The sequence below is a fragment of the Opisthocomus hoazin genome, chromosome 2 (genome assembly GCF_030867145.1).
Source record: "Opisthocomus hoazin isolate bOpiHoa1 chromosome 2, bOpiHoa1.hap1, whole genome shotgun sequence".
NCBI lineage: Eukaryota > Metazoa > Chordata > Aves > Opisthocomiformes > Opisthocomidae > Opisthocomus > Opisthocomus hoazin.
The window spans coordinates 125,281,479-125,305,359 of record NC_134415.1 but is presented as its reverse complement, the minus strand read 5'-3'; the positions used below and the strand labels follow the sequence as shown (position 1 = coordinate 125,305,359).

General features: G+C 42.5%; 1 protein-coding gene across 1 annotated transcript in view; it reads right to left on the bottom strand.

The window, feature by feature from the left end:
* Positions 1–1,106: 1,106 nt before the first annotated feature.
* The window catches only part of PTCHD4 (patched domain containing 4), a 135,607-nt gene continuing 112,832 nt past the window's right edge, over positions 1,107–23,881 (bottom strand). Inside the window, exon 3 of the mRNA XM_075410962.1 lies at positions 1,107–1,187. Coding sequence (XP_075267077.1) covers positions 1,129–1,187 — 59 coding nt within the window. The 3' untranslated portion in view covers positions 1,107–1,128. The remainder of the gene's footprint in view (positions 1,188–23,881) is intronic.

Sequence of the window (23,881 nt, the reverse complement as noted above, 5' to 3'; positions counted from 1 at the left end):
AAGAACATTTAGCCAACTGAAACTAGAATTTCTGGAGAGCTGTTGCTGAGCTTAGAGTATTGCAATGAAAGGAAGAGGCCTTTGTTGTCATCACAATGTTTACATATGTTCTCGACCCATTGTGCATTCCTTACAGGCCTTTTTCTTATTTACATGCTTTGCTTTTCAGTAGGACTTGTATTCCTCTTTACTTGGCAGAAGGTACATATAGTGACAGGACTATTTTTCTAACTGCCCAGCATGATCTTCATTTCCTCAGTTACATTTCTGTTTCACTTTGTGGCTGGTGGAGTGGTTCTTGGACCTGTAACACAGAATAAAATCTTTTGAAATGCAAGGCTTAGTTACAGGTTTTCATGCATTAATGACTTCTGAACTTAAAGGATTCTTCACTAATTATGTATCATGAGCCTTTATCAGTCACTGACTGTAGTTTTGTGTCTCAGGTGGGTGGAGAAGAAAAGCCTAGAAAATTGCCACCTAGTTTGTTAGAGATCTGTTCTAAGAGAGACATTCTGTATCACATCGGGTAACTGCAACATCTGGATGAAAGGTATTAATAAATAGCAAAGGTTTGGTAGGTTTCCTGAGTCAGTAAGATAGACCGTTGCTCTGTGTTTTGGACTTAGCACTTTAAGGGAATTCTGGGAGTAGATCTCTTAATCTGTGTGTAAAATGATAAGAAATTTGTGAAATATCAAGTAAACATTGCACTGACCCAAACCTGGCTGTTGCACAGAACATATTTCAGTCATAGATGGCAGATACAGCCTGTGATACAGTTTACATTTTAAACGATGAATAATGTTTACATTCTATCAAGCATAATGCTACATTAGTGGAAATATCAAACACAGAAAATAGATATGTGTTTAAAATAGATATGAAAATAGAGATGTGAAGGTCTTTTTGATCTGTAAAAGGGGCTACAGAGCAACTTAGCACCCTAAAATCAGAGGCTGATTTGGAAGTCTTGCTCTTTCTGCACCAATCTTGCAAAACATATCAAGAAAAGGATCTTACCTCAAGGTTTTGCATTCATGGAGGCAATCTGCAACACCTACAAGTGTTCCTCTGAAGCATCTGAATGTCCTTGACCCTGAACAGCAAGCCATTATCATAGATTCATCAGTGTGTAGAGAATCTGCCTGTCTGCCTGCAGTTCTGGTCCCCAAGGCTCAGGGAAGCTTTAGAGAAAGTGTAACAGAGAAGAAAAAAAATGATCATGTAAGAGCAACGGAAGGTAAGAGGACAAGACAACAGGGTTAAGCTAAGTAGCCTGGAAAAGAAAAGGTCTGAGGGTAAATTGTATCAGTCTATAAATAGCTTTAAGGCAGTAATAATGTAAATGAAGGAAGGAAATTATTCACAGTCCAGAAGGTGATGGAATGAAAAATCAAAGATGGAAGCTAAGGCAGGAAAATCTGACGTGGGACTTTCTGAACTAGAGCAACAATCAGTCTTTGGAAGAGATGTCAAGTGGACAAGTTAGGGCATAATTTAACTGATATTCAAGAACAGCTGATCCACTAGCAGAAATTATTTACAACTGGAAATACTGCTAAATGACCGTTTTTTTGTCCTGATATCTGATTTTCTGAACAATTTCCTAATTTAAACCTTGGTAGTATCTCCCCTTAGGACCTATCTGTGTTGCTGGGGAAATGAGTGCTGACCTTGCTGTATGGACAGCTAGATTGTGTACGTTGAAACCAGCTTCAAAAGACCTGTCATGCAGGGAAACTCCACTTCTAATGGAGTAGTTTCAAAGTCTAAAACTGGTGCATTGCAGCAGCACATATAGATACCAAATTAAACTTTGTTGTGAAACAAGTAGCTTTGCTTTGTCAGTTCCTAGATGAGCTTTTCAGAGACGTATCATTTTGCAACACTTGCAGTTCAAGCTGAAATAAAGTGCTGTAATTTCTGCCACTGACAATGTCTTAGAATAAAATATTTTCAGTTACGTTATTGAGCTTTTGAGAATGGAATAATAAATCTGAAATCTCAAAGTGATTAAATTAAAATATACCAAATAACTACAGGGAAATTACATGATAAAATTATCATTAGAAAAAATATTTTTTAGTGATTTGTGATCTACATTTTCATTCTTAGGAATTATGTTGCTAATAGAGTTAAATTTGCAAAGATACCAATAGACTTCTAGTGATGCTGACCCAAAAGAGCTGAAATTTGACTGTCATCTCAAACCTTAGGTGTATTCACTGTGTAGAAAGATATTCCTACTCCTGAAGATGTGTCCTATTAAGAAATTATTTCAGGTGTAATATTTAGTGAACATGCTATATTTCTTGTTTCAGTTTGTTGGCAGTAGAATTGCATTCCCATTCAATGTCCTGATATTGATCTATGCTTAGCATCATAGGGCAAGAAATCACAGGCATGTATTAGCTAACTTCCTCCTCTGTTTAGGGCATCAAATTCCTTCCTGCAGAAAATAGATACACACCTCGTTAGAAGTCCATGGTTGACATCTATTTCCCGTTTCTAATCTAAAAAAGGGTCTTGACTTTCTTATTTGTCATGCACGTTTTCCGCCACAGCAGCCTTACCAACCTCTCTGGAGTTGCACCTGGTTTACAATGCCTACAATAGAGAGTCTGGGTCCATAGCAGAGGGAAAGTAGGCAGGGGCTGGAGTTCTGTCTCAATTAGAGATGAGACAAATCAAAGGCAACTCCTCTGAAATCAGGGGAATGGCCTCGATCTGAAACTCTAGAAATAAAAGAAGAAAGTGTGTTTTCAGCTTTATGGGAGGATGCCTGACACAAGAAATGCCAGATTTATTGACCACTTTCCAGGGGCTTGTTCTCCACCTCTGACAGATAATTAGACCTTGAGCTGAGAGGATCCCTCTCGCTGAAAAGAGGTACTGACTGCAGTAAGCATTTAACTTGGCCAGTGGCGTCAAGTCAGGAAGGCTGAAGGCCACATTGTTCCTGCTGCTGAGTAATTTCAGCTTCCTCCATGTTTGATTTCATTATACTCTTTCTAAAATGCACTTAACCTTCCCAAACGACCTACTGAACTTCGCAGCTGAAGTGTTAGCAATAGCATGTTGGTGTTGCAAGAAACATTCAAGGCTGTATACAACTGTAAGAAATTAAAACAGAACTTTCCAAAATACTTACTACTGCATTTTTTTTCCATATACCGGAGCTCAAAGTGTCATGGAAGATCTGAGTATGGTTACGAATAAACTTCAGAGGTTGGAGAGGTGGGAGAGTTCGTAAACAGCTACAGTATTGTAACTCACAGTACAAAATCCAATTGTTAGTGTCCATAAATGTTTTCAACACATTGTGTGTCAGTGCAACATCCTGGAACTGCAATCAGCAATGTAAGAGAAAATTTATGGCGTGAACCTGTAAAAAAACTGTGTAAGTTCTCAAGTAGTGTTGCTGAGTTAATATGTTGTTAGTATAGAACACAGTGTTATGAAGCAGTAAAGAACCCAACATGCTGACTGCACTTAACACCAGGGGACACTTTGCTGTCACTGTATTGAAACAATAGATTGGTTATTTTCATTTTTCTCTGCCCTTTTTTATTCCTTTAAACACACAACCAGACTGATAGCATCACGGGCAGACTTTGTTTTCTGCACTTTGTTATCTGAATGTGCTTTCAAATAAAGCAAGAGAATGGATTGATGTTGTTACTTGTTGTTTTGTCTGTGGATTTTGATTACAGAGTTGTATGTTTTCACATCAAGGCTGCTTTTGGTACCATTTCAGTGTGAGCCACAACCTGCACATTCCTGCAGTTGAGTGCTCTGCCGTGACTTGGGTGGCTGCAGAAAGAGAGTGAGGCCCATTTTGGTGTAATGAGAGGCATGCAAAGCCTGAGGTTAAGAAGTTGTTTGTATTTATCCCCACCACCCTGATTAGAAGAATTCTCTAAATAGAATGAAACATCTTCTCCAGTTCTTTTCCCCTATGCTGTCATGAACCCAAAAGACTCTGGCCAGGGGATCCTGCCAAGCTTCAGGAGTTATTACGATTTGGACACCCTGGCCCAGTGGAGTGCTATAGACTGGATATAAGGAAAAAATGTTTTACCATGAGGGTGGTGAAATCCTGGCAGAGGTTGCCCAGAGAGGCAGTGGAGGTCCCAGCCCTAGGAACATTCAAGGCCAGGTTGGACAGGGCTCTGAGCAACTTGGTCTAGTTAAAGATATCCCTGCTCACGGCAGGGGGGTTGGGCTGAACAACCTCTAAAGACTCCTTCCAATTGAAAGCATTCTACAAATCTACGATTCTACCTGGACAGGTTTTTAATATGCTCTTCCCTGAGGGGACATAAAAGTGAGATGTTCTCCTGCTTACTAGTAGCTTTGCTCAGTTCTTCTTTGAGATGACTGAGGGGAGTTGAAAACTGGGGAGAGAGGGAGAGCTCTTAACAGACACTGACATTTGATTTGGGTGTCAGCTTAGATGGGCTGGTAGCTACTGTTGAGGACGGGTTTGTTTATGCAGCAGAATAGCAGCATCACATGGAAAAGGCAAAAGTGAGAGGGTTGATTAATGGCCTCAAGTTGTGTCAGGGCAGGTTCAGATTGCGTATTAGGAAAAATTTCTTTGCCAAAAGAGTCATCAGACATTGGAATACACTGCCCAGGGAAGTCCTGGAGTCACCATCCCTGGAGGTGTTCACAAAACGTGTAGATGTGGCACTTCGGGACACGGTTCAGCAGGCATGGTGGTGTTGGGGTAGTGATTGGACTTGATGATCTTACAGGTCTTTTCCAACCTTAATGATTCTATTGTTTTATGAATAGGTGGGACGAATAGCAAGCACGTGAGGCCAGGGAGCAGTGGACAGGCAGGCAGAGCTGCCTGGCTTGCCTGCACTGCGGTGGTGCTCCTGCTACCACCTCCACCCATGCAGCTCCTTGCTCCTGGGTGCTGCACAGGGAGTGACAGCTGCAAGTGACAGCCCAGAAGCTCTGCCTGTAGTCGGTCCTCTTGCTCTGTGCTCTGTGGGTGGGCTGCACTGGCTGAAGTACAATGTCCCCAACACCCTGCAGGGTTTTCGGGGGGGTGGCTCAGCCTGCACATGAAAGAACAGTATGAGGAGGGGTAGAGGACTGTCTGTGCTGCGAGATGTGGACCAAAGGGACCTATGCTGCTTTTCATACACTGCTTTGATTAGCGGTCATGCTGCTGGCTTGGCCAGACAGTGGGAATTGAGTTGGAGCCTCTCTGGAGCAACAGGAATGGTGAGGTTGGATTCCGATGGCTTGGCAGGGTTGTTGGGATGCCCAAGTGGGCAGTCCTGCTGTGGAGAGCAAGGGAGGGAAGTCAGCACTCTTCATCTTCCTTTTTCTGTTCATCTGACAAAAGGTGCACTGCGGAAAACCTTGCCAGGCAGTGCTGGGAGTGCGTAAGGCAGGCAGGCAGAGGCTGCATAGCCCTCAGGAGCTTTTCCTCACAGACTCATCCTCTCCCTTTCAGCAGTAATCTGTCCATAAATCCGGCCAGCCAAGGCTCAGAAACTGCAGAAGATTACACCAGTGCAAAGCTGAATGCTGGGTGGTATTCACTGGATATGGCAATGTTTCAATCTCATTTTGCTCCGCCCCGACAGTGAACTCAGCTGCAGTCAAAAATGCGATCGCAGGAACTCTAAGTGAAGGGACGGAGCTGGAAAATGGTGCCAAGATGCTGCCTGCACTCCTGGCACTCCACATCTTCACGGTGCAAAGCACAGCTCCAATGCCCTGTCTCAGAGGAAACAGTGGAAGAGGGAAAGATCGGGTGAAGGACAGCAAACCTCTGTTACGGGACATGGAACAGCTTCTGTACAACGACAGGTTAAACTGACTCACCTTGGAAGAGGGAGAAATCTGATGGGATATGGTACGGATCACAGATAGTACTGAAAGGGTGAAAGAAACCAATTTAGAATTTTTTCATGGCACAGGCAAAGGAAAGGACATGCGTTGTCCTGGCAGCACATCATTAAGTGGCAGGGGGACATTCCTCCTGTAGCAGAATTTGGGCTGCTGGCCGATTGTGTAGAGGCACTCCGTGATCCTACAAAGGCAAAGGTACAAACTGACTTTTCTGTAGGAGCCACAGGAGCTCTTCCTGGCAGGGTCTGGTCCCACAGAGGTGACATAAAGGATGTTACCTGACAAAGCTTTCCAGGACGCTTGAACAGATTTGCTTTGATGGTATGGGGGAGGGAGACTCCTCCCTGCATCGTATGGGTCCACTGAAACAGAGCACTGTGCTTTGATTTCATTGATGCAGGTTTAGATCCAATGACAGGAATTTCAAGGCACTGAAGAAGGTGTTCTGTCTTTCTTTGAAGGTCATGCTTATAAATGGCATAAAAACAGTTCTCTGAGTGAATCAGGGATTATTTCTATTAGCTTTCTTCAAAGTCAGAATTCAAGGAAAAAAAATTTCCTTTATTTCATAGCTGTTATTCTGATATACTAAAAGAAACAACAGATTTTGTAAAAAAAAAATTATGAGCAAAAGAATTATTTTTAGATCAGTAGGAAAACTGTAAGATCAGAGAGAGCACCATAACAGATGCACTCTCCATGGAGATTTGAAGATTAGCGAGGAGCTTTCTGCTTATAGTAAGCTTTTTCTGTAGTGGAAGCTGAAAATAAAAGAATAATATAATCAGGATTTAAAAAAATAAGAGGTTCTGATGCATGTGATACTTACATGTGGATATTAAAACAACCAGGCTTTGCAGCTAGCAATCAAGCAGAGTTTTGAATCTCCGTGTAAAATATTGGCTTCACTGTTGTATTAAACTAAAGCTTGCTCTTTATCTGAGTTTTATTTTCAAGAGTAAAATTCTGTGAACTGTGAGTACTTCTGTGACACGGTGTTGGAGTAGCCCTAGGTCTCACAGAGTCGATATTTTGGGCCAGCCCTGAGTTTTCAAAACCCTGTCCACATGAGAGCTCTCCCTGCTCAGCAGGAGCTGCAGTCCCCAAGGGTGCAGGGCTGCGTTATGTGGGAATCTGGTCAGGCCAGAAATGGGGTCATAAATTTGTTGGGTAACAGGAAAACAAGTCTGTGTGAACCCATCTTTAGTTTTACTGAGATTTCCCCAGGGGTTCTTAGGTAGAAAGGACAGTGGAGTGATGAAGGCAAGTCATCTTTTGGGTACCTAATATTTAAAAAAGACGGATATTTACTTTGTGGAAGTGAGTCCCCTTTTAGGATATTTCAGTGTGTTCACCACAATTTAAGTTTTTGTTTAGATTTTTTTCCCCCAATTCTTTCTCTTTACTTTTTACTGTTAGATAGAACAACAAAAAAATCAGAAAGGGAGATGACTCAGCTGGACAAAGTTTGAAGCGTGTTGTTCACTGATCTCTTTCCTCTGGACTATTATTTTTTAAAATATGACTGTTTTCTAATTTTGATTTTGTACTGATAGATAGGGAGAACGTTTAATTCCAGTTATCCTGGCTATAAAAAACTTTTCAGAATTTCTTCTTGAAATATTGGGAAGTAAGCTGCTGTGTTTCCACTTATCTTGATATGTTGTGGAAAATTTTGTACATAATTTTTCCACTTGGAATGATGCATGATTGATTTCAAAAATGTATTATTTTAAAACCATGTAAAGCAAATGACACATATTTGCCTATCAGAAGGAAAACTGTGAGGGATCGCTTAAGTGATCTGGATGTCCACAAATCCATGGGCCCCGATGGAATGCACCCACGAGTGCTGAGGGAGCTGGCGGATGTCATTGCTGAGCCACTCTCCATCATCTTTGAGAGGTCCTGGAGGACAGGAGAGGTGCCCGAGGGCTGGAGAAAGGCCAGTGTCACTCCAATCTTCAAAAAGGGCAGGAAGGAGGACCCAGGGAACTACAGGCCTGTCAGCCTCACCTCCATCCCGGGAAAGGCGATGGAGCAGCTTATCCTGGAGGCCATCATGAAGCAAGTGGAAGAAAAGAAGGTTATCAGGAGTAGTCAGCATGGATTCACCAAGGGGAAATCATGCCTGACCAATCTGATAGCTTTCTACAATGACATGACTGGCTGGGTAGACGAAGGGAGAGCAGTGGATGTTGTCTACCTAGACTTCAGCAAGGCTTTCGACACAGTCTCCCATAATATCCTCTTAGGGAAGCTGAGGAAGTGTGGGCTGGATGAGTGGTCGGTGAAGTGGATAGAGAACTGGCTGAATGGCAGAACTCAGAGGGTTGTCATCAGCGGCGCTGAGTCTAGTTGGAGGCTGGTGACAAGTGGTGTCCCTCAGGGGTCAGTACTGGGCCCAGTCTTGTTTAACTTCTTCATCAACGACCTGGATGAAGAGTTAGAATGTACCCTCAGCAAGTTTGCTGATGACACCAAACTGGGAGGTGTGGTAGACACACCAGAAGGCTGTGCTGCCATTCAGCGTGACCTGGATAGGCTGGAAAGCTGGGCAGAGAGGAACCAGATGGGGTTCAACAAAGGCAAATGCAGGGTCGTGCACCCGGGGAGGAACAACCTCATGCACCAGTACAGGCTTGGGGGGGACCTGCTGGACAGCAGCTGTGTGGAGAGGGACCTGGGTGTCCTGGTGGACGACAAGTTAACCATGAGCCAGCAGTGTGCCCTGGCTGCCAAGAAAGCCAATGGGATCCTGGGGTGCATCAAGAAGAGTGCAGCCAGCAGGACAAGGGAGGTTCTCCTTCCCCTCTACACTGCCCTGGTGAGGCCCCATCTGGAGTACTGTGTCCAGTTCTGGGCTCCCCAGTTCAAGAAAGATGAAGAGCTACTGGAGAGAGTCCAGCAGAGGGCTAGGAGGATGATGAGGGGACTGGAACATCTCCCCTATGAGGAAAGGTTGAGGGAACTGGGCTTGTTCAGCCTGAAGAAGAGAAGGCTGCGAGGGGACCTTATAAATGCCTACATATATCTGAAGGGTGGGTGTCAGGAGGATGGGGCCAAGCTCTTTTCAGTGGTGCCCAGTGACGGGAGAAGGGGCAACGGGCACAAACTGAGGCACAGGAAGTTCCGTCTGAACATGAGGAAGAACTTCTTCCCTCTGAGGGTGACGGAGCCCTGGCACAGGCTGCCCAGGGAGGTTGTGGAGTCTCCTTCTCTGGAGATATTCAAGACCCGCCTGGACAAGGTCCTGTGCAGCTTGCTGTAGGTGACCCTGCTTTGGCAGAGGGATTGGACTAGATGACCCACAGAGGTCCCTTCCAAACCCTACTATTCTGTGATTCTGTGATTCTGTGAAAACTGTGGTGGATTTGAAGTCTACATCCATTCAGTGGGAGTCAAATATCAAGCTTTAATAAAATTCTACTCTTTACCTAAATTCCTCACTTATATACCAAGTGCAATTATGACATTTTCCCCATTTTCTTTTAAGACCTTTAAAAGCTTTTACTGAGATCCAGAATAGCAAGAAGTGTAGGGAGCAGAGAGAGCAAGTGGACAACGAAGGTTTAAGTGTCTCTTCCCTCACATTGCGAAAAGGTATTTTAATCCTTTTAATCTTAATAGCCACAGGAAGTAGTTTTGTGCCTATCATCTCAGAAACCAGCATGAATTACTGCTACGTGAAGAAGAAAATCAGAAGAAAAAAAAAGAAGGATAGAGAGGAAAAAAAAGAAAATGATACTCTAGCTGAAAGCAGTGTGCTACTCTGTACCACACTCGCAGTAAGGTAGATCTGGGGATAATGAAAAAAAAAAATTCTTTTTATGCAAAAGAAATAGAACAAAGGATGAAGGCATCATGAATGATACAGAGTTAAAATTGACAGCCTTAAATAAGACAGGGTTTCAAGTTGAAGCTTTGAAGTTTTCTATTCCTCCTCCATGCTCATCCAGTGCACAGTCTTCCAGAAGGTGTGAAATAAGTGCTGGCTTATAGTCATACGCAGTTTTGCATAGAAATTAGCTAGCATTAATGCTCTAGTGCATCACAGTCATCTTTAAGCAGACTTGGAGCTGTGCAGCATTTTGGAAACAGTGAGAAAATGACAATGTCAGCTTCTGTGGTGTGTTGAACTGGACTTGATACTTGAAAAAGCGAAATGCAGTTGCATATCCACTGGTCACTCCAAGCTCTCCCTCTTGATGGTCCACCACTGGGGCACTGGTGCACGTGCAGGACCACCCACCTCCTTCCTATTGATGTACCATTCCTGTGGCACGACATGAACAGAGAAATCTCGAAGTTCAGAACGTATGATCACAAGCGTAGTCTTGGATATACTTTGACTGAGCTCTGCTGAGCAGAAACAGAAGTATACTAAGTTGTCTTTACACCTGTTTTGTGCTTTCTTCGTGCACAGCTTGAAGGGTGGGACGGGTTTATGGCTATGCTAACTCATTCAAGATCACAATGACTCTTGAAGACAGGTAAGCAAAAATACCTCCAGTACACCAATATTCTGACTGCACTCCAACATGCTTTATTTGTTGGCTGCCATTGCATCCAACTCATGAGGGAACCATCTTTATTCAAAATTTTTCTATCAGTTTCAGTGTAAATTTGGCTCATTTATATTGCTAGATTGGGCAACAGTCCATTTGCTATGCCATTGGGTAACTATGCAGTTTCTTATCAATCATTCCTCTTCCTTCTGTGCAAAAGGACGGGGTAAGACAAACAGACCTCCAGGGACACTGCTGGGATTAATATCAGAAAGGGCTCTATGGCAATAAGGCAAGGTACAGCATAATAAAAGTCGTGCTGAGTATCGTAAACCGCACCTACATTTGGTGCCAGAGCCTGTTGCTCCCACAGCTTTTGTTTCAAGATCTGGAGGAACAGAAGCAAGAAGTCAGCCTGCAGTGTCATTTACAGAAAAACTGTATCTCACCAAGGAATGATAGTAAGAGGAAGGTTTTCACCTGAATGGCTTAATAGAAAGAGGCATCATCAAGTAATATATTTGTTTCCATATAGGCAGGCATTTAAGGACTTATATTAAGCACTGTCAAAGCCCTGCTGGGAATATATCCTCAGCATGTTTATTACTGCTCACACCAGTGACAGGGATGCTTTCAGGGGTGCATTAAGCTCTGCTAGTTGATACATCGTTCTGTGGAAATACAGTGGGCATGTAACTGGGGTTAAGCCTTTTGAAGAAAAAGGCCTTAGTGGACAGCTAACAAATCATTTGGGTTTGACATGGGGAATGCCTTCACAGAGGGTCCATTGAGATAAGAAGAGAAGCCATAAATTCTTGTAGTCAAACATGACCTTTTCAGAAGGTGTTACTTTGCTCTTCTCTAGCTCCACTTTCATTTTTCCCTTCTCTGGAAAATTCTCAGAGTCCTCATTTATCGCAATGTTTCATTAATTTGCTTATTCTCTGTGCAGACACAAGCCAGGATAATGTTTTTATTACATTATAGTCGCATTTTGGAAATGTTGCTGTCAACCTGACTTTTGTAGAAAAGCTTGCATGTTTTGCCTGTTTATATCAGTAAGAAGCATTTTTTTTGGCTTTGTATAAATGCAGAAAGATACACAAATGGGAAAAAAAGCTTTAGACAAATAAAAAGTGACAGCAGATATCTTATGAAGAGCTGTTTATTAGGACTTCAGTCTTCAAAGCTTCCATAATGAAAAAAAAATAAAGAAAGGTGTAATTCATCTTCAGGGACATCTGTTTATTACATTTGCTTACCTCCATGTAAAGCTCCTCTGCTTGTTAAAGGATGACAACTGGCTGAGAAGGAAGCAGTGGGGAAACTAGGGGAGGACAGGGTGTTTTTCTGTTTCCATACAGCAAATGAGCCTAGTGCTCCTCCAAGGTCAAGTTCAGCAGAAGGTAGAAGACTGTGACACCTCCACGAGGTGTATTAATAAAAGGGGCATACTTGGTAAAGCAGTGTTGCTGGAAGAGAAAAATATAGACTCTCCAGCCTATCAAAGTGCAGAAGAATGGAAAGTTATTGTCCAGAGAAAAAAGTTTGTGCTAATCACAAATAGATTTCTTTCCTCCTCTCCTGTTATAAGGACCATGTGTATGCCAGAATAAAGGAATCATCAATGAACTTAGAGGTACAGCACAGTGAAGACTGTGTTTGTTCAGATTGATATTCAAGGTACTGCCATCTACATGGCATCAAGAGATTAACTGAAATACCTACATTTAATGTGCATGTAATTATTAACATTAGCCACTTTAGGGTGTCTGCCCTACTGTGGCTAGAAATCTGGGGCAAAATCCAAATGAAATGAAGCTGGTTCCCAGTAGATGTTTGTAGGGTTTCCCTGAACATGTCCATTCTGCTCTCAGCACTTTTGCTGAAATGTCCACAAAGCCAGAGTGACCCTGCGACACCATTTTGGGCTGTGCATCAACCTCTTCCAGAGCTGGATCCACTATTGGCAGAGGACACTGCGGCCACATGTCCTGGGCACAGGTGACCCTCGCCAGGTTTCTTGACCAAAGTCTGAGCTGCCTCCTCGCTATGGTGTGGGGAGACAGCAAGACACACCAGCAGGTTGAGCAATGGCAGCTAGCTGCTAACTTTGATACACGGGGGCAACAAACAGCTTTTTCAGTAGCAGCTAAGTGTGAGCACTCTTCCTCCACTCCAGAGCAAAGTCACTGTAATGACTGTGTACAATTGCTGACTCTGGCAGATGTTTCAGAGAAGACTCAGTCTGCAGGGTATAAATACAGAACATAGATAATAAATAAATAAACAATCAAACAATAGAAAACAGGTTAATATATTTTAAGCACTGATTTTGATTAGTAGTTGAAACAGATAATGGAGGGAAGGGGTGGATTCCCCATTCCTTGACATTTTAGTTCAAACCTGAGTGCCTTTAAGTAAAATGGTTTAGTTTTAAGTAGTCCTGTGAGGAACAGGAGTAGGACTGAATGGTCCTTATGGGTCCTTCCCAATTCAAGATATTCTATGCTACTACCATTCTATGAAAACGCAGTTTAGCCACATGTGCAAACTACAAACTATTGCATAGGAGCAACTGGGTGACACACAATGGTGGTGATCTGAAAGAGGCCAAAGGCAGAGGGCCTAACTGTGGTCTTCACCTCCACCTAATTAAATTCTACAAATGCGATATTGGAGGACAGATGGAGATAGCTGACTTTCTCTTGGAGGGCAGCCTACCGCACTTTACAGAAAGGGAGATGAATCTGGCACACGAGTTTTATCAAAAACAGTTTTGCATTTTGAGCTCAGACTTTCTGAGCCACTCTGTCTTTTTTTGTTCTATTTTGATCAATTAATGGTGTCAGAACAATAAGAAGGAGTAATCAAACCATCCATTCAGTTCATCGAGTCTTTTCCGCGCACAGCACTTGGGCAAGAAAAACGCTGTGTTTATTCTGCAAGCAGTAGGAGCAAGTGAGAATATGACTCTGTTGTGTAGTGGCTGACGTGACCTGAGAAGGTGACAGGGCACTGCCTGGGTACAGACGTACTGCTTCTGCCCAAAACCATGTTGTCATGGTGTTGCACCTGGGGGAGCAAGATTCCTCATGACATCAAGTCTTCTCTGCTTTGTATTCAATGTTTAAAATTCAAGGGGTAACTTCCCTGCGTGCGGGAATTTTTATACATGGAAAACCTGTTTTTCCTACAGGGCATCAAGAAGGGAAACATGGCTTTTAAATTCTTTTTGTTAGAAGTAGTAATGAGAAAGCCTAAAGGTTTCAGAAACTGGGGATTAGGATTAGGAAAACAAGAAATTTGCTGCCTTCTCTTGCACCTTGGTATTTCAGGAAAACAAAAAAATCTGGAGATTAATTAGGCAGGAAAAACCTCTTAAAAACAGCAACAATAAAACTAAGGATACAAATAGAGCAAAGTAATTAGCTGGAAAATCCAAATGCATAAAGATCAACCTAGCTGAATGGGATATAACCTAGCATACAACAGAAATTAGATAAAGACATTCCTGAGGCCATGCACATTATTTTAGAGAGATGAGGTGGCAGAGAATTTACCACAAAGCTAAGAGAAGACAAGGGAACAGCATTTTTCAAAGAGTAGGCGTGATGATTTCCATAGGGCAACCTTGCTTCTGCCTGTAGAAACGTAACAAACAAAAAGGAAAATAACCAAGAGCAAGCACTTGGATGCCATTTTTCATGATGTGTAATACATGGTTCCTCAAACAGAACTGTTGATGGATGGACACTGTTCAAAATGTTTTTCTTTTCAATTGTTTTCTGCATAGAATTTAATAAATCATCATTGTTCATCACCACTTCTTTTGTGCAAATGACAGATTCTTGAAATTAACTTGCTGGTGTGACTATCTAACAACTAGCATGTTCATATAACCTTCAGCTCTGGTTTTAATGATGCAGCAATTGCAATCATGCAGTTTGTCTGGAATGTGAGATTACTGTAAATATTTACTTACAGTAATTCCCATTCTCACAAGGGGTCTAAGCTTTCTGGCTAAAGCTACCGGATCCTGGAAAGCAACAACTGATCACAGTGTCCAAACCTGCTGGGACCTTCTTGCAATTATCTTGGAGGAAACCTGGGTGTGTAAGACATGAAGAATAGGAATTATTTGTTGATTTCTTGAATTTATGTCCAGTAATATAGGCAGTTGGACTAGAGGTTCATTGTAGGTCCCTTCCAACTGAAATATTCTATGCTATTTCATTCGATTCGTTTCGATTCAATTCTAATAGTCAAGATAACTTCTAGCTGACTGTTTGAATATGAACATATTATCTAATAACAATTAAGAGGTATACTAAGTGAGATATTTATCTTACCAGTATAGCTGTGTGATGTTGTAGCTGGTGCAGTTGTTGATTGTCTGGCATGACAGGATGGACAAGGAATTTGGGGAAAAGAGGTTTGTCAGGTCTGAGATAAAAGCAGGTAATATCTAGAATATGGCAATGCTGGCTTGGGTAATTTAGGATTGAATAAAAAGACCTTTGGTTTTGGTAGGATTTTCATAGGCATTTTTTAAAGCCTTCTGAAATCAGCTCAATTTCTGATGACAGACACTGATTGCATTTCAGAGAAAGGTTTTCATCCATAACCCTGAATTCCAGACAAGATGTACTTTTCAACCTACTTATTTAACATTAAAAAGGAAGACAGCCTCTGACTAAATTATGCTTTTAGTAAGAACTTGGAAAGGCCAACTAAAAAGAAAAAGGAAAGAAAATAAAATAAAAGAACTAATTCTTTCAAGTCACTGAACACGCTTTACTTTGTTTCCTTTTCCTTTGTGTTGGTAGAAATTCCCAAAGGGCATGTGATTTGGGGACACACACTCTACCTTTTTGTTGCAAGCTAATACATGGGATACACCCAGACTGACCCAGGGATGGGATGAAAGGAAATTTTCCATTTCATTACCCTTAATCCTGGCTCTTTAAAAGGTAGTAATGTTGACAATGTGCCAAATGTAGCACATAATGAACCTTATGAATCACAGTCATTGTCCCTCTGGGATAAAGGCACAGTACAAAGGTTATTGTACATATTAACTACTTCAGTGATTCAGGTCTTAATTACAAAGCAAAAGATTTAATTTTTAACTTGGATGGGTGTCTTTTCGTATGAAGAAGCTTACTGCTCCTTCAAGCGTGGAAGAAGTTATACACGTGGTAGATCCACATCTATCCCTATATTCCTAGTAAAACTGATAAGAATTTAGCATTGATCCCAATAAAAGCAAAGAGGAACAGAGGAGAAGAACTTTATTATGGCCATCACCAAAGCTGATTCAGTTGAAAACAAAGCAATAGCTGCATATAGCTTGTGCATTAATCTGCACGGATTCATTATTAGATTTCTTCTCAGTTGATTGTGCCATGAAGGAGATGACTTGTCTGGTATGGTCTTTGGAGCTCTGTTTTCTGTACCATATGACCTGTATGCCAATGGATCATCTACAAGAGATTTCAGAACACTCTGGTCCTGAAAACCACTTTGTGTACGGTATCAGAAGTAAGTATAAAAAATATTTGTGTATTGAGTCTGGCTGAGATGGAGTTAATTTTCCCCGTATCAGCCCTCCTAGTGCTGTGGTTCACACTGGTAGCTAGAAAGGTGCTGATAACACACCTGTGTTTTGGCTGCTGCTGAGCAGTGCTCACATAACATCAAGGCTGTCTCATCAACATTATCCCTGCCTCACGCAGTAGACTGAGTGGGGACATAGCCAGGACCCAAGCTGACCAAAGGGATATTCCATATCCTATGAGGCCTGCTCAGCAATAAAAGCTAAGAGAAAAGGGGAGAGGGGCATTTATTATTGCGATATTTGTCTTCTGGAGCAACCGCTATGTGTACTGAAGCCTTACTTACTGAGAGGTGGCTGGACATCACCTACTGATGAGAAGTGCAGAATAAACCATTTGTTTTCCTTTGCTTCCATATGTGGGCTATACTTTTGCTTTATTAAACTGCCTTTATCTTGACTGATAAGCTTTTTTCCATCTTATTTTCTCACTTCCATGTGCTACTGAGGAGCAGAGTGATAGAAAGGGTTGGTGGGCACCTGGCATCCAGTCAAAGTCAAGCTATCACAATTTGTTATCACCTGGAACTAAATTTTATATTTATTACAATTTAGATATTACTTGTTGGATATATCAAAGTTGGTTTTTACTAATTAGCTGACCTTGATGCAATTAAAACTGGAACCTCAGAAACATCGTACAGTTCTGATGACTTTTTCTGGATGAAGACCTGGTCACATATGTTGAATATTCAAGAAAACTGTACTGTGGGATTCTGTTCTTTTCATAGAATCATAGAATGCTGGAAGGCACATTTAGAGGTCATCTAGTCCAACCCCCCTGCAGTGAGCAGGGACATCTTCAACCAGACAAGGTTGCTGAGAGCCCTGTCCAACCTGGCCTTGAATGTTTCCAGAGATGGGACCTCCACTACCTCTCTGGGAAATCTGTTCCAGCGTTTCACCACCTTTATGGTAAAAAATATCTTCCTTCTATCTATTCTAAATCTACCTTCCCTTAGTTTAAAGCCATTGCTCCTTGTCCTACTGTAACAAGCCCTGCTGAAAATATTTTCCCCATCTTTCCTATAGGCTCCCTTCAGGTACTGAAAGGCTGCTATAAAGGTCTTCCCACAGCCTTCTCTTCTCCAGGCCGAACAGCCCCAACTCTCTCAAGCCTTTCCTCATAGGAGAGGTGCTCCAGCCCTCAGATCATCTTTGTGGCCTCCTCTGGCCCCACTCCAACAGCTCCAGGTCTGTCCTGTGCTGAGGGCTCCAGAGCTGGATGCAGGACTCCTGGTGGGGTCTCACCAGAGGGGAGTAGAGGGGTAGAATCATCTCCCTCGACCTGCTGGCCATGCCTCACTTGATGTAGCCCAGGATACGGTTGGCCTTCTGGGCTGCAAGGGCACACTGGTGGCTCATTTCCAGCTTTTCATCAACCAGTACCCCCAAGTCCTTCTCGGCAAGGCTCCTCTCAGTCCCTTCATCCCCCAGTCTGTACTGACAGCGGGGGTTTCCTCGACCCAGATGCAGGACCTTGCACTTGGCCTTGTTGAACCTCATGATGTTCACACAGGCCTGCTTCTTGAACTTGCTGAGGGCCCTCTGGATGGCATCCTGTCCTTCTGGTGTGTCAACTGCACCACTCAGCTTGGTGTCATCTGCAAACTTGCTGAGGATGCACACAATCTCACCAATATTTTCATTGATGAAAATATTAAACAGCACCGGTCCCAGTATGGACCCTTGAGGGACACCACTTGTCACCGGCATCCAACCAATTCCTCAGCCACTGAACAGTCCACCCATCAAATCAATATTTCTCCAATTTAGAGAGAAGGATGTTGTGGGGGACTGCGTAGAAGGCTTTACAGAATTCCAGATAGATCACATGTATAGCTCTTCCCTTGACCATGGATCTAGTCACGCCATCACAGAAAGCCACTAGGTTGGTCAGTCAAGGACTTGTCCTTGGTGAAGCCATGCCAGCTGTCTCAGATCATCTCCCTGTCCTCCATGTGCCTGAGCATAGTTTCTAGGAGGAGCTGTTCCATGATCTTCCCAGCCACAGATGTGAGGCTGAGAGGTGGGTAGTTCTCAGGGTCCTCCTTCCTACCCTTTTTAAAAATGGGCACAATGTTTCCCTTGCTCCAGTCACCAGGGGCTTCGCCTGACTGCCATGACCTTTCAAATATCATGGAGAGTGGCTTGACAACTACTTCAGCCAGTTCACTCAGGACTCTGGGATGCATCTCATCAGGTCCCATAGACTTACCTATATTCAGGTTCCTCAGGTAGTCCTGAATCTAGTCTTCCATTACACTGGGGGGCTCTTTAACCTTCCCTTTCTGGCTGACATACCTGTAGGAGCCCTTCTTGTTATTCTTAGCATCCCTTGCCAAGTTCAGCTCCAGCTGTGCCTTGGCCTTCCTGACCCCCTCCCTACACAACCGGGCAGCATCCCTATGCTCTTCCCAGGATACCTGTCCCTGCTTCCACTGCCTGTGCAGTCCCCTCTTGCCCTTTAATTTGACCAGCAGGTCTTGACTCAGCCATGTCAGTCTCTTCCCTTCCCTGCCTGACTTCTTACACCTGGGACCTGAGAGCTCCTGTGGAAAGCATCCTTAAAGATCTGCCAGCTCTGTTCTGCCCCCCTGTCCCTGAGGACTGTTTCCAAGGGGTCCTACTGACTGACTCCTTGAAGAGCTGGAATTTGGCTTTCCTAAAATTTAGGGTCCTGACAACAGTCCTCACCTTTCCCATATCCCTCAGGAGTGTGAACTCCACCAATGCAGCCCAGGCTGCCTCCAGTCTGGATGTCACCAATGAGCTCATTTGCATTGGTGAGTATCAGGTCCAGTATTGTATTCCCTAGGCTAGGGTGTCAATTACCTGGCTTAGAAAGTTATCCTCAATGCATTCCAGGAATCTTCTGGATTGCCTACTGCTCGCCTTACTACTTTTCCAGCAGATGTCGGGGTGGTTGAAGTCCCTCAGCAAGGTGAGAGACTATGAGGGCATAGTCTCCCGGAGCTCGAGGAAGAAGGCTTTGTCAGTAGGCTCCCCTTGATCAGGTGGCCTGTAGTACACACCCATGACCAGGTTCTCTTTGTTGCCTCTGTCTCTGATTCTTACTCATGGACTTTTGACCTGCTCATAGTTATTCTTCAGGGACAGCTCTTCACACTGTATTGATGTAGAGGGCAACGCCTCCACCCCTCTTTCCCCGCCTGTCCCTTCTGAACAGCCTGTTCCCTCTTTTTCATTTTTCCTAAAACACAAAACAAGTTATGAATGCTTTCGAGTTTTTTTTCTTTCCTTTTAGTAGCTTTATTTTTTTTTCCCCATGGGAAATAAAAATAGAAAAAGCCTTGCCTAATAATGTAAAAATCTCTTCCTGTTCCCCATAAAGGCTGTTGATGCAGATATATACCCTACATATGTATATAATGGCTTATATATATCACTGTGACTAACCACAGAAGACAACAAAAGAAAATGACAGACTTCTGGCACAAAATGCCCAATTTTTGGAGCAGGAAAGCTCCATCTGTACTAGAATTAAACAGTGTCTGGGTCCATTCTCCGGTGCAGAAGTCAGCTGGAAAAATCTGGATGGCAATTCCACAACCTCTCTGAGCAACCTGTTTCGATATTTGACTACCCTTATGGTGAAACATCTTTTCCTTCTATCGCATCAAAATTTCCCTGGTAGCATTTTGTGCCTATTGTCACTTGTCTTTTCATTGTGCACCTCTCAGAAAACTCTGACTTTATTCCTGAACCTCATGTAGGCTGTGGAAGTCCGCTACAAGATCTGCCCCATAGCTTTGTTTTCAATAGTCTGAATAAATCCCACTCCCACAGTCTATCTGTGTATGTCTTACACCTCTCCAGTCCCCCAACCATCTTAGTAAGCCTCAACTGGAATCTCCCTAGTTTGACTACGTCTTTATTGTACTGGCCGGGGAAGGGATATAACTGGACACTACACTGCAAAATTTGGGCCAAAACCATGCCAAAGAATGTTGTAACAGGTTATCAGTATAGGCAACCAACTTCTGGTGGCTGGGCCTGGCCCTGGCGCTGGCGCTAGTATGATGATATAGGACAGATGAAAAGGAAAAGGTAATGGGAGTAGCAGGACTGTTAAAAGGATAAAGACTCCCTCAGTAAGAAATGTTTTGTATTGGACAGAGTGGTCATTTGTCAGAGAGCTAGTATAGCATAGATTTTGTATTATATCGTTTACTCCTTTATCCACAGTTTTTCAGACTGTGTTTACTACAGAAAGGCAAGGAGCTCAGAGCCACAACTGATCAAGCATCCGCATCTCTGCTCCATGAAAAGTAATTTGTATGTAAACTTTAACTTTTTCATTAAATGTCAAGGTTTTGAGCTGTTTTAAGAATGTACGGTTCAGAGAAGAATACATATTGGAAATTTTGTCCTGAAATGGCAGATTTATGTGTCATATTTTTATTCCTCATTGTAGCTAGAATCCTGAGCCCATCTTATAAAGTAACTCTTATGATGCAAAAAGTTCAGGCAGTGGGCTCTGCTACTACTGAGAGAAAAAATGAAAATAATTTTCAGTCAGAATTTGTATCATTGCAGAATGACGCAAGTTTGAGTCCAGGTTTCAAAAGATACGTGCAGATTTTTCAGGTGAACAGAAAACTTGTGATATTTAGCTTGGGGATGGTTTATATGAAAAACAGTAGGTAAATAATACCAAGATTGCTCTGATTTGTCATCTGTGCAGCTCTGCACATTTGGCCATAAGGAAAATATTGTATTAGAGAATAAAAAACCCAACAATCTAGAAAGAAGATTTTTCTTCAGGGGAAAAAATGATGGAGTAAAAGGAAAATTTGGCACATAGATAAACAATAGAAACAAAGAAATGATGTTACTAAGCTAGATTTCTTGCTCTTCTTGATGTGGAACCATTTTCAAGGTGGAATCATGGGTAACATATTCCCAGGGGACCAGCGGTGTTTTCTGTCCTAAATACTTCTTTCTGTAAATACTTCACATAAAAATATTGTTGGCTGATTTACCAGTCACCTTCACGCTTCACTACAGGGGATGCTTTGTTTGTGCTTAGCAAATGCAAAGAGCTCTCTGCTGTTTGGCCTGCCTGTTTTAAATGTAAATATGGAGACATATGTTTGCTTTTGGTTTTGACCTTTTGTGGTAGCTTCTGCAGCTGATGAAGCTAAAATGACAAAAGGCTTTCTTCTCAACTGATATTTCTGCTAAAACTTTGCCTAATTGTGAAACATGAAGGAAAAAAGAAGAGGTGGCTGTAAAATTGCTGCAACCAACAACCTCAGTATTGGCCATTGACGTCAAAACGGAATGACTAATTCCTGGAGGAAAGATTTAAAGACCCAATAGAGAAGAACCTGAATTTTTAAGAGAGTAGAAAGCTATTTCTTACTAACTCAGGACTATTCTACCATATATACAAGTAGGAAAGTGCATATCTTGATTATAAATTCATATTTATACATAATATATAGAAAGAAAACACAGATTTAGAATCATTTGGAGATCCCAGGGAGTTTAGTCTTCAAAGGAAGGCTGTGCTGAGCAATCTCATTGAAGCAGTTTTTCATTTTCAACCCTGAAGACAATATGATCTGGCATAGCAAAATCAAGCTCTTCATATCAGTTGAGAATTGGCTGAGTGGTAGAGCTCAGAGGGTTGTCATCAGCAGAGTGTAGTTGGAGCCTGTAGCTAGTGGGGTTCCTCAGGGGTCAGTACTCGCCCCGGTCTTGTTCAATGTAATCAGCAATAACCTGGATGAAGGGACAGAGTGTATCCTCAGCAAGTTTGCTGATGACACAAAATTGGGAGGAGTGGTGGATACACCAGAAGGCTATGCTGCCATCCAGTGAGACCTGGACAGGCTGGAGAGTTGGGTGCAGAAGAAAGTTCCACAAGGGCAAGTGCAGGGTCCTGCACCTGGGTTGGAACAACCCCATGCACCAGTACAGGCTGGGGGCGGACCTGCTGGAGAGCAGCTCTGAGGAGAGAGACCTGGGAGTGCTGGTGAGACCCCACAGCGAGTTCTGAGTCCAGCTCTGGAGCTCCCAGCACAGCACACACATCGAGTTCTTGGAGCAGGGCCAGAGGAGGCCACAACAATGATCCGAGGGCTGGAACACCTCTCCTATGAAGACAAGCTGAGGGAGTTGAGGCTGTTCAGCCTAGAGAAGAGAAGGGTCCAGGGAGACCTCATTGTGGCCTTTCAGTAACAGAAGCAGGCTTATAAGAAAGCTATAGAGGGACTTTTTACCAGCGCATGTAGGGATAGGTCAAGTGGCAATGAATTTAAACTGAAAGAGGGTAGATTTAGATTGAATATAAGGAAGAAATATTTTACAATGAGGGTGGTGAAACACTGGGACAGGTTGCCCAGAGATGTGGTACATGGCCCCGCCCTGGAAACATTCAAGATTGGGTTGGACAGGGCTCTGAGCAACCTGCTCTAGTCGAAGATGTCCCTGCTTATTGCAGACAAGATGGACTAGATGACCTTTAAAGGTCCCTTGCAACCCAAACTATTCTACAATTCTATGATTCTATGATTTTCATCAATGTGATAGAAAAAGTTTAATGTTTCTTACCTCATGGATGTAGTGTCACTGAGCAGGAATTTTAGGACATTTAAAAAAAGACATTTCATTTTCAAATGGATATAAAATCTGAGCCCAGAGTTTTTTGAGAGTTGGGAGAAAAAGGAGAGATTTGAGAGTTAAAAATATCTTTAACCTTCTGTGCAAGTTTCTTGTCTCAGCGAATGAAAAATCTGTTACTTATTTGCATTTGCCATATCACATGTAGCTAAAGCTCCTCTAAAGAAGCCAAGCAGACATGGAAAGAAAACCACTGTATGCTAATTCTATGTTTCTAACAGATCTTGTCTGCCAAAAAATAAGGGGCAGAGAGCTTTAACTTTGGATGTTAACAGAAGAAAAAAAGTCAGTATTTATCTTTTCTTTTTTTTATTTTGTTGAGGTCCACCCTAGCCCCATATCTTTTTACTTTTCCTGCAGGTTTGACAAAGAACTTCTACTCATTGGAACTGACAGCCTCAAGACTCCAAAGTCCTAAGGCTACAACTTATTCAGAAAATCCCTTCACTACAACATCCAAGAGCATCTTGAATCTTGGATGCTCGAATTCAGGAGGATCTGATTGTACCAGGCTCCATATTGTCGTCTAGCAAGTGGTCGGCATTCAGTCTGTCTTGCTGGAATTAACAAGTCCTTCCTATATGACTTAAGCTTGTGTGGCATTTATGTGTTTTGAGTAGGACTTGATAAGGAATTTCCCCTCACCCATGGAAATCCAGAGCATGGATTCATCTCATCTCATGTAGAGCAAAAATTCAAGCACTGAAGTTAGAAACTTTGTCTCTCGAGTCTCTCTAGGTAGTTGGTGGAGAGAGCTCAGCATAGGATAATCTGTCATGTATCAGTGAAACAACCATAGAAATGCCTCGGCACAACTCTGCTGCTTTCAGAAACTCGGACACATACATCTAAAAATGGGCAGGATAAATTTGAAATTAGTGCCAGGTTAAGCATTCATAGAGATGACCTTGTTCTGTATTTCATACATATGCATCGACAACCACAAGTCTGAATGGATCTACGCACAACAATGAAATGCATTGACACAATGCTTGGCAAATGCAGCTTGACCATTTTATTTCACATGACTGTCCCCCAAAAAGAGAAAATACATGCACACTTATTTTCTTTCTTTGACAAATCTTTAATTAGAAAAACAGTCTTAATTATAAAATTTCACAGGCTGATAAATCTTCATAGGTTGTAAAGACAATATTTTTTCTACTAACCTAATAAAAAATTTAAAATAAATAACAGCATTCATCAGAAAATCTCTCCCTGCTAC